The sequence below is a fragment of the Lutra lutra genome, chromosome 7 (genome assembly GCF_902655055.1).
Source record: "Lutra lutra chromosome 7, mLutLut1.2, whole genome shotgun sequence".
In the NCBI taxonomy this organism is placed as follows: domain Eukaryota; kingdom Metazoa; phylum Chordata; class Mammalia; order Carnivora; family Mustelidae; genus Lutra; species Lutra lutra.
Genome location: NC_062284.1, coordinates 147,948,073 through 147,964,784, shown reverse-complemented (window position 1 = coordinate 147,964,784; position 16,712 = coordinate 147,948,073). Strand labels below are relative to the sequence as shown.

The following is a 16,712-nucleotide window of genomic DNA, read 5'->3' as shown; positions in this document are numbered from 1 at the left end:
GGGTGAGGAAGGTTGTTTTGATTCTTCTGGATGTATCTTGGTATCTTTGTTAAAGGACCCAACTTTCCTACGATAAAGGGGGATTAAAAATTGGTTTACCTATAGGGATAGCATTGATTGGGGAAATGGGATTACCTTGAAGTTTAACTCTATATGAATAATAAAAATAAAAAAGGAATAAACTAGACTAAACTAAACTAAAATTTTAAAAAAATAAATTTAAAAAATAGAAATGCAGAAGAAAAACACAACTGTAAGTATCAAAATGTTCAGGTTATAAGGTTATTATGGAATTTGATGTACTGGACATGTCACTGTGATGGCAAATAGGGTAAAAAATTATCTATATAAAAAAGAAAATGAGCCAGAATAGTGGGAACGAATTAAAAATAAAAGTTCTCCTATGAAGTAGTGGTGGTGGTTCTCTTTTAGTTTTTTTTTTTTTTTTTCTTTCCTGGTTGGTTTTCTGGGGTAGGGGCCTGCCACGTGGGTTTTCAGTCAATGATGTTCCCTGAGTTAAGTCCTCCCACCCCCCTCAAGGGGGTGGGCTCTGAGAAAACCGGTTTTTTCAGGCTTTTGTTCTCTGGAGGTTTTTATGTTTGTTCACTTTTTTTTTTTCTCTCTCGCCTTGACCGCTTTTGATGGTTTTTGTAGGTTTAGAGGAAAGCAAACTGCACCCTGACCTCCCTCTCAGAAAGAATCCTCAGTCTGCTCTCCTGTGGATGTTGCAGAGCCCATATAAATTCCCCCTTGGCTGCTGGCAGAGCAGGTTCCGAGTCGCGGTCCCTGGGGATGCAGGATCTTCTGCTTGTACCCAAAACCACGGCAGCAGCAGCTCTCTGGGCAGCTCCAGACCACCAGAAAGGTTCCAAGCAGTGATTGCCCACAGATTTTCCCGCTGGCCCAGGCTGGGAGTGCCTCGTCTTTCTGGGTCTAAGAACTCCATGCTTGCACGCACCTCTCTCAAGGGAGGCTGTGGGTCACGCGCAGGTCTCAGGCTCTGAGAGCAGGGCATGGGTCCAAAAGCACCAGGCTGGGCCTTCACGCACCTCTCTCAGGGGAGATTTTGGGGCGTGCCCATGTCTCAGGCTCTGAAACAATGGCGGGAGTCTAAGAGCACCTGGTGGGCCTTTGCGCAACTCTCTCAGGAGAGAGTGAGGGGCCTGTGCATCTCAGGCTCTGTTAGCACGGCTCGGCTCCGCATTCTGCCATCTGGCAAGGCTTCCAGCCCCTCACAGGATCCGGACCCCACGTGTTCTCAGGCGCTCTGGCAGCTCAGGAACCAAGACCTGGTTTCTATGCTGCATTCTCTCTGTCTCAGAGCTAGGGGAGGCTGTTCTGGGCCCGGGGACTTAAGCCCCTGTCCCTAGCAACCCCTATTCCCACAATTGCCACCCCCCCCCGAGATCCTATGCTCTTTTTGAGTGCTTTCAACCAGTCTCCAAGTTAATGCTGGTCCCCAGATGCAGGAAACTCTCATATTAGTGCTATTACTTTCCAATCGATCACTTCTGGTGGCTCCCTCCCCCTTTTGTGTATCTTCTGATACTAGTCTGACGTTCCCACTCCGCTTTACCTGCCCACTGGCATCTTCTGCCCCTGTAGCGATCCAGACGTGTATAATTCTGATCTCAGACTGATTTCGTGGGTAGTCAGAGTTCTTTGGTAGGTAATCAGCTCACTTTAGGGTACACGTTGAAAAGGCGCCTCCTCCTACTTCCCCGGCATCTTGTCTCCCCCAGCCCAAACAACTTCTTAAAAAAATAAAATCCTGCTATGTCCATTCTTTGGACAGGTGCTTATCATTAAACCATGATTCTTTTTTAGGGTCTATATTATATTAATTGCTTCACACACATTTTATCTTGGTAGTTTTTACTTTAAAAGGTAAAAAAATCTTTAAGAACTGAAATCTCACCTCCAACAGGAATCTCTGCACTCCCACAGTACTTTTCCTGTCTCGCGTTAATCAGTCACATCTTATCTTGTGTTCCACTGAGGTGTCCAGATCTCCTCTCCATTAAACACTGGAGCAGCTCCAGTGCAGACCTGTTTATCAAGCAAAACACCTATTTGCAGGGACACATTGTGGAGAACCTCTGGATAGAACAAAACAGCAGTAAATTTGCAACAGCAGAAGGTTCTTCCCAGAAATTGGGAATTCTGACAATCTACATATGTGCATGAGCTAGGAGCTTTGCAAACTGGATAAGCTAGAGTGACAGACGTATTCTCAGGAAAAGTCAGTAAATTCCTATCAGAGGATGTGTTCATTGCTCAGGAAAATTTCAGAATGACCTCTGAGTGTGCCAGGACAAGCTCCCTCTAGGATATGGCCTAAAAGGAGAAGACTCTGACATTCTCTGGTAGATAAAAGTGCAGATTTTGAGCTTCAGAACTAAGGGGAGGCTGCACCATAAATGAAGGTAATCAACATGGTCCTGAGAGAGGGAATCTAATTCTAGGCAGACCATGATGAGGAAACATAGATGGTCACTCAGAAGCAGAGGGTCTCTGGGAAGCAGGAGGCAGTGGATACCCGTGTCTCAATTCTAAGCTATTTGCACTGAAGTAATGTAAACCCTCTGCACTGTCACACATGACCATCTCATCATTGTTGTATCTGGGGGGGTAGTTTGGAATGGAGAGAATAGGGTAGAAGTATCCTCCCCATCAGTACTTCTCAAGGACACTACTTCCAGAAACCTCAACATAAGGGCTGCATTTATTCTCCTACCTGAGTGGAGCAAAATAAAAAGTGGGCAAATTATGTTGCAAATATTAAACCAGATGGAAATACATGAATGATAGTGACGCATCAGAGAACTGTTAATACAAGGTTCAGGTTGGGGACGAGAATGCTAGAGAGGATAGACAGACAGAAAGGACGAAAACATGGACAGAAAGAGAAACAGCAAAGCCGGAGATAATGAGACACAGTGAACAAACTCTCCAGGAATCCACAAGAGATTCGAGGACTGGGGTGGAACTGCCCTTCTCACAATGGAGACCTCAAACTCTGGGGCTGATAGCTGAGTGCTCTCCTTAATCGCCTCTTTCTCTCACTCATGGCCAATTAGTCAGCAAGTCTTGCCAGTGACAAGTTCAAGACACACTCAGAATCCAACCATTTCTCACCCCTTCGCTGCTGCCACCCTGGACTGACTCCTATCAGTTTTCACTTGGAGTCCAGCAAGAATCTCCTCACCTTGCAGATTCCAAGCTCCCATGTCCCTGTCTCACTCCTAACTACTCTCCGCACCAGAGTCAGTCAGAGAATCCTTTACCATATGGAGAAAGAGAGGATTGTTGCTGGTTTATGGTCCGTCTTCCCTCCTCAAAGGTAAGCCCTTTTAAGGCAAGTTCTTCTATTTCTGTTCACTGTTGTATCCACAGACCAGGCAGGGCTACAGTTTGTGCAGTAAGAACCAAATAAATATTAGTTAATGAACTACACAAACAGTTATAAAACTGTACACTAGACTTCTGAGTAAAGAATAAAGGATCTGCATTTTGTATTCATTTGTGGGTCTTCAGAATGGTCGGGGTTTGGAAATCATGTCATTTTTTTTTTTTTTGTCATCATCAATGAGACTACAATGGCCTCTCCATAACATTCACTGCATGAACTACAGGAAAAGAATGTCCGATAGGTTGACTAACTTCCATGGTGCCTAGAACTGGCCTGGGCAGGATATGGATGCTGTCCTGTCCCCACGCACAACATCAGGTACATGTAAAGAGTAGAGTGCATAAGTAATGACCAGTATGCAGGAAAACCACTACTCAACATGGGCTGAATGAATTCTGCACCAGCGACACACAGTCCAGATGTGAAAAAGATAACTTGTCTTTGAGGACTAAGAAAATTGTAGGCATCTCTGCTTCTACCTGCTTGTGAACAGTACCATGGTGGTATACGTGTTCTGAGTGAGATGCTCACAGGGAACACTGGGAGCCACGAAGAAGTAAGTGATCATCATACCTGAGGAGTCCACGTAGTCAAGGAAGGACTTATGAGAAAGACTTTCACTGAGCTGAACCATGTCTCAGGACGATGTCTAGCAGATTAGAAAAAGCACATTGAGGGAAGAAGGCACAGACTCTGTGAATGCCCAGCACACATGGTTGCCTTCCCAAGTGGATCCTGGGAGGAAGTTAACAAAATGGGAAGGACAGGAAATGCTTATAGCACATGTTCCTCTAAGGACAGAACCTGTGCTTTCCAATGATCATGGACACTCCTCCTCTCAAACTACTCATTTCCCCCTAGAAAGGTGACCAATAAAGGGGCTTAACAGAGTTGAAAACATTGGGAGACAAATCAGAGGAGGGAATCAACTATCTGCTTCCCACTCCAGTTTATGGGAGGACTGATGCATGTGTGTAGAGCACGGTGTTCCCTGTGGCTGTCACCACCACAAGGAAGAATGTGGCTTCACACCAGCTCTGTCCTAAAGCATGACATGGCTGCCCGGGGGCTCCATGTGGGACAACACAGTCTTCTTCTCTGGTTGTGAAGTTCCTGAGGCATTCCCATTGGAGTTCCACTCCTTTGTTCTAAATGCACTTTGTACAAAGAAACAGACAGAATCTGAAACAGAGATCATGTTTTCAGGAAAGCATAATGGTTCTTCTTTTCTGATTAAAATAGAAAACCAGGAGGGTGGCAGAGTGGCAATAAATTTGCACTGTTTTGACAGAGGCCACATTCTAGTCACAGTTAATACCGACAGTCAAGGTCCATAATGGCTCAAAGTAAGTAAGTTCTTGGAGTCAGTAGGAGACACACATGTGTTGAGCCTCCTAATGAGCCTCAGTAATGCAGGGAAACTATTCTCAACAAATGGAGATTCCACACGTGTCAGGTACACTCTGTGGGGGTGTGGGCAGGTGTAGCAGCAGAAATGGGTCCTCTCCGTGCACTGGTGACAAGGAAAAAAGGCTCCTAGTTTGAGGCAAAGAGCAGCTGCTATTCCCAGGTGGTACTGCAGCTCACAGATGAGGTTAGCAGTGGAACTGAGTGGAAAATGTGGGAGTTATGGGCATAGCCAGAGGCTGGCCTCTTGACAAGACATCCATAGCTTGGTGCCTGAGTGTCGGATTTGTTTGTGCACAGGTTTCTTCTGCAGCAGGACAGCTCCTCCCATGCTGTTCTTCCTCCTGGTGCCTCGCATCTTCCGTGGACAGGTCTTTCTGAGCTTCTAACTTAACCTTCTCTGGTCCACCTCTTTCTGTCTATAGTTCTCTTCTCCACAGCCAGCAGAAACATTTCCTAAACAACAAGGGAGTTCTTCTCTTTTCAGAGCAAAGAACTCCTGGGTCAAGAGGCTGTGTGGATGAGGCTTGAAGCAAGTGGCTTCTTTCTGCTCTTTCATATCTTCCTCCAGCTGCTGCTTCCAACTGCTGCCTTCAGAGCTGTCAGTCATTAAAACCAGTGATTCCTGATACAGACAGCAACACGACTGTATCCACAAGGACTGATCCTGAGGCACACAAACCCCACAAAGAAAATTCATAGAGTACAATGACCCATTTATGAATTCTACAAAATTAAAGCTAGTATAAGCTGACATGAGAAAGAACAATAGCTATGTGTGGACAGGGTGAACAAGGGAAAGGGAAGGAGGAATTCCAGAAGGAAATGCTGGAAATTTTGGGAAGAATTGAAGAACTCACTGTCAAAATGTTGATTGTGACACCTGTGTTTTATATCACACACTCGTAAATGAGCCGTTCATCTTGTGTCGCATATACACATCGAACTTATTATAGGTAATAACAAAGGTGATTCTAAAGGGACGTAGAAAGAGTGAATGTTAAAGACATGAAAATACACCTACACGATGCTGATTTTCTCTGTATTTATGGTAAAGTATAAAATAAGCAAAATCAATCCATCCCCATTACAGGAGGGCTTCCACATGCCTCATAGCCTGACACTCTGTCCTGCAGATGATTTGGGTGGGGGGCAGCAATTCCTGTGGGGAGAGCACTGACCTAGATCCTGGGGTCAATCTCACCCCATATGTTTTCATGGACACCTTACAAACACAAGTATACACCCTGGAAAGTTATATAATAAAAAAAACAATTATTTTCAAAATTGATCATTAGCACTAAATTAAAGGTATTCACAACTGCTTGGGTCACTGCCTTTCTGTCAGAATAGATCCCCAAGCTGAATATATAGTCAGAGGACATGCAAATAGGGCCCTCCATCTGCTGATTAAAACAGCCCAAACCTGACTCTGCAGCTGGGAGAGGCCCCAGCACCAGGATTCCCAGGTGTTCCAGTCAGTACTCAGGACAGGATACAGAAAACTCACCATGGAGTTTGTGCTTGGCTGGGTTTTCCTTGTTGCTCTTTTAAAAGGTAATTCAGGGTGAACAAGAGTCATTGAGGATGTGAGTGGATATGAGTGAGAGAAATTATAGATGTGTGACAGATTCCTGACCAGGATGTCTTGCCTGCAGGTGTCCAGTGTGAGGTGCAGCTGGTGGAATCTGGGGGAGACCTGGTGAAGCCTGGGGGTTCCCTGAGACTCTCCTGTGCAGCCTCTGGATTTACCTTCAGTAGCTATGGCATGAGCTGGGTCCGCCAGGCTCCAGGGAAGGGGCTGCAGTGGGTCGCATATATTAGCTATGATGGAAGTAGCACATACTACACAGACTCTGTGAAAGGCCGGTTCACCATCTCCAGAGACAATGGCAAGAACACGCTGTATCTGCAGATGAACAGCCTGAGAACCGAAGACACAGCCGTGTATTATTGTGCAACAGACACAGTAAGGGGCCCTCAGTGTGAGCCCAGACACAAACCTCACTGTAGGAAGGGATCTGGACCACCAGGGTGTGCACACCACTCACCAATCCTGTCTTTAAGCCCAGGAGCAGATGCAGATGAAGGTTATGGGCAGGTTTCCTGTCAGGATCTAACGATTCCTATCCAGAGAACACTTTCCCTCAGGGACCTTCTCTGCACACATGCTTCTGTGCTTAACTCTTCACTCTCTGAACTTTGAAAATTTGTTCTAATGGGAATACAATTATACCAAAATGCACAAAAACAGAATCACTCACATTGTTTATTCGTGTCTGTAAATACCAACGAAGCACAAATATCCTGATGCTCTTCAAGTGAGGCTTTTAGGATTCCCAGCTGCTCTCACTTTGCATCACATGTCCACCCTCCTCAAAGTGCAAACTCCCTAGAAGCAGCATAAAGTGCATTCTGGACATGAGGCCACCAGAGGCATCAACAATTAAAAGCAAAAGAAGAGAGGTTCTTGGTTGGGGAGTCACTGTCTTAAACAATGCTCATAGCATCAATGTTAGTGACAACATGGGAAAGCAGTGTAACCCTCTCCAGGTGTGATGTGTAGTCGGGATATTATGCACACACATGCATAATTACACACACACACACATACACACACACACGAATATGAAACCTTTTTCACTTTGCACTAATTTCTCTGCAGCAAAAGTGGTCCTAAGACAAAACTACACAGCATACAGGAAGACCTCAAGAAGCAAGAAAAATCTGAAAGAAACACTCTAACGTTACACATGAAGGAGCTACAGAAGGTATGATGACTAAAGCCTAGATATGGGAGAAGGAAGGAAATAGTAAAGATTAGAGCAGTAATAAATGATATAAAAACAAAAGAAAAAAACAAACAGAACAGAACAAAAAAGCAAGGTATAGATTTTTGGAAAAAAAAAAAACAATAAAATTGAGAAACCTCTGCCTAGATTTATCAAAAGGAAAAGAGGAAACCCGAAATAAATGATATCAGAAATCAATATGTTTCTTTGTGGAATAAATAGGGTTTTGGAGGGGTAAGAGGGGCCGGATGGGGAAACTCGGTGATGGGCAATAAGGACACATGGTGACTGAGCACTGGGTGTTACACACAAATAATGAATTGTTGAACGACATAAAAAACTAATGATGTACTATATGGTGGCTAACTGAACATAATTTTGAAATGAAATTTAAGGAGATAATGTGAGAAAATAAATAGTTAAAGCTGGAATTCTAGGAGGGACATTTCCCAATCCAAATCCTGAAATAATACTCAAAATTTTGTGTTCAAACTAGAGGTGGCTGGGGTGGGGGATAACTGCCTCTTGGGCATTAATGAGGGAACTTGATGGAATGAGCACTCGGTGTTATATGCACCTGATGAATCACTAAATTCTACCGCTGAAACCACTAATGCACTATGTGTTAACTAAATTGAATTTAAATAAAAAATTTAAAACAAAATAAAAGGAAAGAAATCAATCTTATCTAGTCTTTCATTCAGAACTTTGTTTCAGGTGTAGAGGAGCAAGATGGCAGCAGAGTAGCGACCTCATTTCAGCTGGTCCCTTGAATTTAGCTGGATGTCCATCAAACCATTCTGAACACACACGAATTCAACTTCAGATGTAAGAACAGTTTTTTTTAAGATTTTTTAAATTTATTTGATGGACAGAGATCACAAGTAGGCAGAGAGGAGGCAGAGAGAGAGAGGAGGAAGCAGGCTCCCTGCTGAGCAGAGAGCCTGATGCGGGGATCAATCCCGGAACCTGGGATCATGACCTGAGCTGAAGGCAGAGGCTTTAACCCACTGAGCCACCCAGGCGCCCCTCAGATGTAAGAACAATTAACCGGATTTCTACAAGCAGCAAAATGACTAGTTTTTGTGAGGTGGGAAGTGGAGAAATGTAAATCTTTTGGGGAAATATCGGAAGATAAATGGAGATTGGAGGGAGTCTCCAAAAGCCACCCACTGGGTGATATTCAGATCAGAGCAAAAAAATCAGGACCTTCAAAATCTGCTCCAGTGAGAGACATCCCTTACTGAAATAGAGCACAGGGGATGAATAGAGAGAATTCTGGGTGGATCACAGGGATCTCAGATCACAGGAAATCAGAAGTAATGGGGAAGCCTGAACCGATAGACTGCCCAAGCAGTGGCACAGGGAGACAGGTTATGGTCAGCAAGCTCAGAAGGGACTCTCAGCTCCAGTCACCATAAACCACAAGTCAGGCCAGTTGGAAGACTGCTCTGTGCCTGACCACCCTGAAAAGGACTAAAGGTGTGGGCTGCTTAATATCTCATGGGAGATATAAAATGATTTGTGACCAAAACAGGGCAACAGCTCTCAGGGCGGCGTAGCCCTCAAAGGACACTGGAGAGGCACCTGGCTGTGAACTGCGAGCCACGCAAGAGGGTGCATGTGTGAGCCCATGGCTTGGTGCACAAAGTGGCTACATCCACAACTGGGCAACGACTCTCAGAATGATACGAAACCTGACAGGACACTGGGTCAGCACCCAGCATGACCTAGGAGTTGCGGAAGAGAGTGCACTCACAAGACCACAGCCGCTAACAACTGCAAAGTCAGAAAGCACAGAGACACTCATGGGTCCCTGGAACTTTCTCCAGAGAGTTGCAGTGGGCATCCAGTATGCAAGTCTGTGGCTTTTGGTACACATAGAAGTGGAGATGGATTGACCTGAGATGGTGTGGGGGGTGGGGGTCCGGGCCACCACATTGTTGCTCTGGGCTGGAAATTCCCGCAGGGCCATGTTTGCACTGACCCTCTGAAGAGAAGCAGAAAGCCACCAGGGAAAAAAAAAAAAACAGACACAGGGTTGGCTCCCATTCAGCCAATGACCCTGACAAGGGTGGGCAACTCCACCCGGACAAAGATGCCTGAGAAGCCAAGCAGCAGGCCCCTCCCCCAGAAGACAGACTGGGAGAACAGGTGAAGGATAAGGTTACTTCCCACAGAAACGTGAAACTCCAGCACCAGGGGAAAATTACATAGGGAGCTCCAAGTGTTCCCTCACGACTTGCTTATACTCAGGATAAAAGTTTACATTTCTTTTTTCTTTCTTTTCTTTTCCTTGCTTTTTCTTGTTATAACCGTGTTCCCATTTCAAAGAGAGTCTTATTTCCTAACTTCAGTTTCTAAATTTAAAATCTTCATTTTATAGATTTATGCCCCACATAACCCAATTTTTCTCTCTATTCAATTTATATATAAAATAAGTTCTAATTTCCTTAACGTTTTCACATATAGGGTCTTCTAACATATACCAAAAATCAATCAGGAACAGGGAGATCGAGGCAAGATGGCAGAGGTGTAGGGGTCCCAGTTAAAGCAAGTCCCTTGAATTTAGCTGCATATCTATAAACTATTTTGAACACCCATGAAATCAACCTGAGATGTAAGAATATAGATGTGTATTTCTACAAGCAGAAAAGTGGCTGTGTTCAGCAAGATGTCTATTATACCAGCTCTTTTTTTCAGAGGCCATTTTGACTTGTTTTTTACAAACCTATATTTTTTAACACGTACATGCTTTATCTTAGCAAGTTGTTCACTCTATTCAGTTTTACCTTCTTATATATCCATCCTTTAATTTTCTAGTGATTTTGAGAGTTAGTGTCCTCTAACATACGGGTCAAAATTCACCCAGGAACAATGAAGCACTCTATTTTGTCCAAAACGTAAGTTACAGCCACTCTTTACTTGCCCCTTTTTTATTTTCTACTCTTTATATATTTTATATATAATTTTTTAATTTTTTCAATGTTTTTATTTTTATTTTTTTCAGTGTTCCAAGATTCATTGTTTATGCACCACACCCAGTGCTCCATGCAATACCTGCCCTCCATAATACCCACCAGCAGACTCACCTAACCTCCCACACCCCCCTTTCCAAAACCCTCAGTTTGTTTCTCAGAGTCCACAGTCTTTCATGGTTTGTCTCTCCCTCCAATTTCCCCCAACACTCTTCTTCCCTACATCTCCCCATGTCCTCCATGTTATCCCTTATGCTCCACAAATAAGCAAAACCATAAGATAATTGACTCTTTACGCTCATTTATTTCACCAGCATAATCTCCTCCAGTCCCGTTCATGTTGATGCAAAAGTTGTGTTTTCATCCTTTCTGATGGAGGCATAATACTCCATAGTGTATATGGACCACATCTTCCTTATCCATTCGGCCGTGGAAGGGCATCTTGGTTCTTTCCACAGTTTGGCAACCGTGGCCATTGCTGCTATAAACATTGGGGTAGAGGTGGCCCTTCTTTTCACTACATCTTTATCTTTGGGGTAAATACCCAGTAGTGCAATTGCAGAGTCATAGGGAAGCTCTATTTTTAATTTCTTGAGGAATCTCCACACTGTTGTCCAAAGTGGCTGCACCAACTTGCATTCCCACCAACAGTGTAAGAGGGTTCCCCTTTCTCCACATCCTCTCCAACACATGTTGTTTCCTGTCTTGCTAATTTTGGCCATTCTAACTGGTGTAAGGTGATAACTCAATGTGGTTTTGATTTTAATCACCCTGATGGCTAGTGATGAACATTTTTTCATGTGTCTGATAGCGATTTGTATGTCTTCATTGGAGAAGTGTCTGTTCATATCATCTGCCCATTTTTTGACATGATTGTCTGTTTTGTGTGTGTTGAGTTTGACAAGTTCTTTAAAGATCCTGGATATCAACCTTTTGTCTGTACTGTCATTTGCTAATATCTTTTCCCATTCTATGGGTTTCCTCTTTGTCTTGTTGACTGTTTCATTTCCTGGGCAGAAGCTTTTGATCTTGATGAAGTCTCAAAAGTTCATTTTTGCTTTTGTTTCCTTTGTCTTTGTATACATGTCATGAGAGATGTGGCTGTGGCCATTGTCGAAGAGGTTACTGCCTATGTTCTCCTCTAGGATTCTGATGGATTCCTGTCTCATGTTGAGGTCTTTTATCCATTTCGAGTTTATCATTGTGTACCATGTAAGAGAATGGTCGAGTTTCATTCTTCTACATATAGCTGTCCCATTTTTCCAGCACCATTTATTGAGGAGGCTTTTTTCCACTGTATATTTTTGCCTGCTTTGTCAAAGATTATTTGACCATAGACTTGAGGGTCCATATCTGGGCATTCTACTCTGTTCCACTGGTCTATGTGTCTTTTTAATGCCAGTACCATGCTGTCTTCATGATCATAGCTTTGTAGTAGAACTTGAAATCTGGTAATGTGATGGCCCCAGTTTTGTTTATCTTTTTCAACATTTCCTTAGCAACATTTCCTCTTCTGATTCCATACATATTTTGCAATTGTTTGCTTCAGCTCTTTGAAAAATGCTGCTGGAATTTTGATCAGAATGGCATTGAAAGTATAGATTGCTCTAGGCAGTATAGATATTTTAACAATGTTTATTCTTCTGATCCATGAGCATGGAATGGTCTTCCACCTTTTTGTGTCTACTTCAATTTCTTTCTTAATTGTTCTGTAGTTCCTCCATTACAGTTCCTTTACCTCTTTGGTTAGATTTATTCCCAGGTATCTTATGGTTCTTCATGCTATAATAAATGGAGTCCATTCTATAATTGCCCTTTCTGTATTTTTATATTGTTAATGTACAAGAAAGCAATTGATTTCTGTACATTTATTTTGTATCCTGCCATATTACTCAATTGTTGTATGAGTTCTAGTGGTTTGGGGGTGGAGTCTTTAGGGTTTTCCATATAAAGTATCATGTCATCTGCGAAGAGAGTTTGACTTCTTCATTGCCAATTTGGGTACCTTTTATGTCTCTTTGTTGCCTGATTTCTGTTCCTAGGACTTCTAATACTGCTGAACAAGAGTGGTGAGTGGCCATCCTTGTCGTGTTCCTGATCTCAAAGGGAAGGCCGCAAGCTTTTTCCCATTGAGGATGATATTCGCTGTGGGTTTTCCATAGACAGATTAGATACATTGAGGAATGCTCCCTCTATCCCTATACTTTGAAGTGTTTTAATCAGGAACAGATGGTGTATCTTCTCAAATGCTTTTCTGCTTCAATTGAGAGGACCATATGGTTCTTCTCTCTTCTCTTATTGATTTGTTCTGTCACATTAATTGATTTGCGAATGTTGAACCACCCCTGCATCCCATGGATAAATCACACCTGGTCATGGTGGATAATCTTTTTAATGTACTGTTGGATCCTATTATCTAGGATCTTGTTGAGAATCTTACCATCCGTATTCATCAGGGATATTGGTCTGAAATTCTCCTTTTTGGTGCAGTCTTTGTCCTTTTGGGGAATCAAGGTAATGCTGGCTTCATAAAAAGAGTCTGGAAGTTTTCCATCTGCTTCAGTTTTTTGAAACAGCTTCAGGAGAATATGTTTTATTCCTTCTACAAAAGTTTGGTAGAATTACCCAGGACATCCACAGGTCCTGGGCTCTGGTTTTGGGGAGGTTTTTGATCACTGCTTCAATCCCGTTACTAGATATTGGTCTATTCAGGTTGTCAATTTCTTCCTGATTCAGTTTTGGAAGTTTATAGTTTTCCAGGAATGCATCAATTTCACCAAGGTTGCTTAACTATGCATATAGCTGTTGATAATAATTTCTGGTGATTGTTTCTATTTCCTTGATGTTAGTTGTGATCTCTCCCTTTTCATTCATAATTTTATTAATTTGGGTCTCCTTTCTTTTCTTTTAGATTAATTTGGCCAATGGTTCATTGATCTTATTGATTATTTCAAAAAACCAGCTTCTAGTTTCAATGATGTGTTCTACTGTATGCCTAGTTTCTATCTGATTGATCTCTGTTCTAATCTTGATTATTCCCCTTCTTGTGTGCGTAGTTGGCTTATTTGTTTTTAATTCTCCAGTTCTTTAAGTTGTAAAGACAGCTGGTGTATTCTGGATTTTTTTTTCTTTTTTTTTTTTCTTTTTTTTTGAGGGAGGATTGAATGCTTATGTACTTCCCCCTTAGGACCGACTTGGCTGTATCCCATAGGTTTTGGACTGAAGTGTCTTCATACTCACTGGTTTCCATGAATTGCTTAAGTTCTTCTTTGACTTTCTGGTTGATGCAAGCACTCTTAAGCAAGGTGGTCTTAGCTTCCAGGTATTTGAGTTCCTTCCAAACTTTCTCTTGTGGTTGAGCTCCAGTTTCAAAGCATTGCAGTCTGAGAATATAAATGGAATAATATCAATGTTTTGGCATTTTTTGAGTCCAGATTTGTTGGTCTATTTTGCAGAAGGTTCCATGTGTGCTCGAGAAGAATGGGTATTCTGTTGATTGAGGATGGAATATTCTCTATATATCGATGAGGTCCATCTGGTCCAATGTGTCATTCAATGCTCTTGTTTCCTTATTGATTTTCTGCTTGGATGATCAGCCTGTTACTGAGTGTGGTGTGTTAAGATCCCCTACGATTAATGTATTCATATCAGTATGTCTCTTTATCTGGATTAACAGTTGTCTTATGTAGTTGGCTGCTCCTGTATGGGGTGGGGCATAAATATTTACAATTATTAGATCTTCTTGGTCGATACACCCTTTAAGAATGATATAGTGTCCTTCTGTATCTCTGACTACAGTCTTTAGTTTAAAATCTAATTTCTCTGATATGAGGATCGCTACCCCAGCCTTCTTTTGAGGCCCATTGGCATAAAAAATGCTTCTCCATCCCTTCTCTTTCAGTCTGGATGCATCCGTAAGTTCAAAATGTGTCTCTTGTAGACAATGTATGGACAGGTCCTGTCGTTTTATCCAGTCTACAAGCCTGTGCCATTTCATTGGAACTTTTAGGGTGTTCATGTTGAGGGTGATTATTGAGAGATACATTTTTATTGGCTTCGTGTTGCCCATGAAGTCCTTGTTTCTATAGATTGTCTCCATAAATTTCTGTTCTATGATGCTCTTGGGTTCTTCCTTCTTTTATAGACCCCCCCCTTAATATTTCTTGTAGTGCTGTTTTGGTTGTCACATACTCTCTTAAACCTTGCCGGTCTTGGAAGCTCTTTTTCTCTCCATCCATTTTGAATGTCCGTCATGCTGGATAAAGTATTCTTGGCTGCAAGTTCTATTCATTTACTGCCCTGAATATGTCTTGCCAGCCCTTTCTGGCTTTCCAGGTTTCTCTGGACAGGTCTGAAGTTATTCTGATGGACCTTCCCCTATACATTAGGAATCTCTTCCCCTTATCTGCTTTCAAGAGCTTCTGTCTAAAATTATGATTCCTCAGTTTCACAATCAGGTGTCTCGAGTTTCTATGATCTTGGGGGCAGACCTTTCTCCTCTGGAACACGAACCCAGGTTCCCTTCGCCAGATTGGGAAAATTTTCATGGAGAATTTGTTCAACTATATCCTCTAGTTTTCTTTCTTTCTCCTCCCCTCAAGGATTCCAAGATTTCTGACACTGGAACATTTCATGGCATCATTTATTTAACTAATTCTCTTTTCATGGCTTCTAAGCTGTTTGTTCCAGGCCTGCTCCTGATCTTTTTTCTCTATCAGTTTGTCCTCTAGATCACTAATTCTATCTTCAGCCTCAGTTCCCCTAGCTGTAGAGAATTTAGATTAGATTGGAACTCATTGAGAGCCTTGTTAACATCATCCCTGGTGGCTTTCACTTCTGCTCTAATCTATTCCATGTTGTCACTAATGGTTTTCTCTAACCTAGCCATTGCCTAGAAAATTGTTAGCCTGAATTCCCTTTCTGACATACGGCTTATGTCCATATCCAATAGCTCTGATGGTGAGGGCACAGTCTCTGTATTTTTCCTCTGTTGGACATTCCTCCTCTTAGTCATTTTTGTGAGAGATGGCTGAGGGTATGTGTAACTGAATGTATCAACTGTGATCCAAGAAAGGTGCACCCTGGAACACTTCTGAGCAATCGGGAGTCCCCACCAAAAAGAATGAAAAAAGAAACCAAGAGAGAGGGAGAGAGAGACAGGGAAAAAATGTAAGAAAAAAAAGAAGACCAAGCCAGAATGGGCCCCAAAGGTAAGACTTATAATGTATACAAACAAAATCGGACAAACGAAAAGACCAACAAAAGTAAACGACAAGAAAAAAAGAACCCAGCCAAAATGAACCCTAAGTATAAGATTTATACTACCAGAACAAAGATAAATAAATATGCAAATACATAAGCAAAATATGCAAAATGCATATTATATGCAAAATATGCAATATGCATATGCAAAATATGCAAATATGCAAATACACTAACAGAAGAAATATGCAAAAACACTAACAGAAGAAAAAGATGGGAGGGTGCTTATAAATCCTCAGTGTGAGTGAGGATGGTTATTTTGATTCTTCCTGGGTGTATCTTGATTTCTTTGTTAAAGGACTCAACTTTCTGGAGATAAAGGGGGATTAAAACTGGTTTATATATAGGGGTAGCATTGATTGTGGAAAGAGGATTACCTTGAAGCTTATCTCTATATGAGTATTTTTTTTAAATAAAAAGCAAAAAGAAAAACACATGTATATGTATCAAAAAAATTCAAGTTGAAAGGTTATCATGGAAATTGTTGTATTCAACGTCACATTATAATGGTCAATAGGTCAAAAATTTTTTAAAAATTTTAAAAGAATGAGAATAGTGGGAACGTTTAAAAATAAAAGTTGTATCTATGAAGTATACAAGTTTTAGAGCAATACCGGGAGCTTAATATCTTCTTTTCCCCTTGTGTTGGGCTTTTACAGTTTTATGGGGACACTGGTGGTTGTCCTCTCCTTTTGAGGGGGGCTGGATTTCTGGAGGAGGGGCCTTCTGTGTTGTTTTTCAAACCGTCTTGCTTGGGTTGAGTCCTCCTGCCCCTATCACGGGGCTGCGCTCTGAGGATACCTGTTTTTCAGGCTTTTGTTCTCTGGAGGTTCCCCCCCGCCTCTGGCAGCTTTTGGCCAT

At 42.2% G+C, this 16,712-nt stretch overlaps 1 gene segment (V, D, J or C); it reads left to right on the top strand.

Annotated features, from left to right (window-relative positions):
• The first annotated feature begins 6,259 nt into the window (after positions 1–6,259).
• LOC125104240 (immunoglobulin heavy variable 3-23-like) lies at positions 6,260–15,570 on the top strand. The segment is given in 3 exon segments: positions 6,260–6,376; positions 6,478–6,788; positions 15,541–15,570. Coding segments are annotated over 3 exon segments (363 nt in total).
• The last annotated feature ends 1,142 nt before the right edge of the window (positions 15,571–16,712 follow it).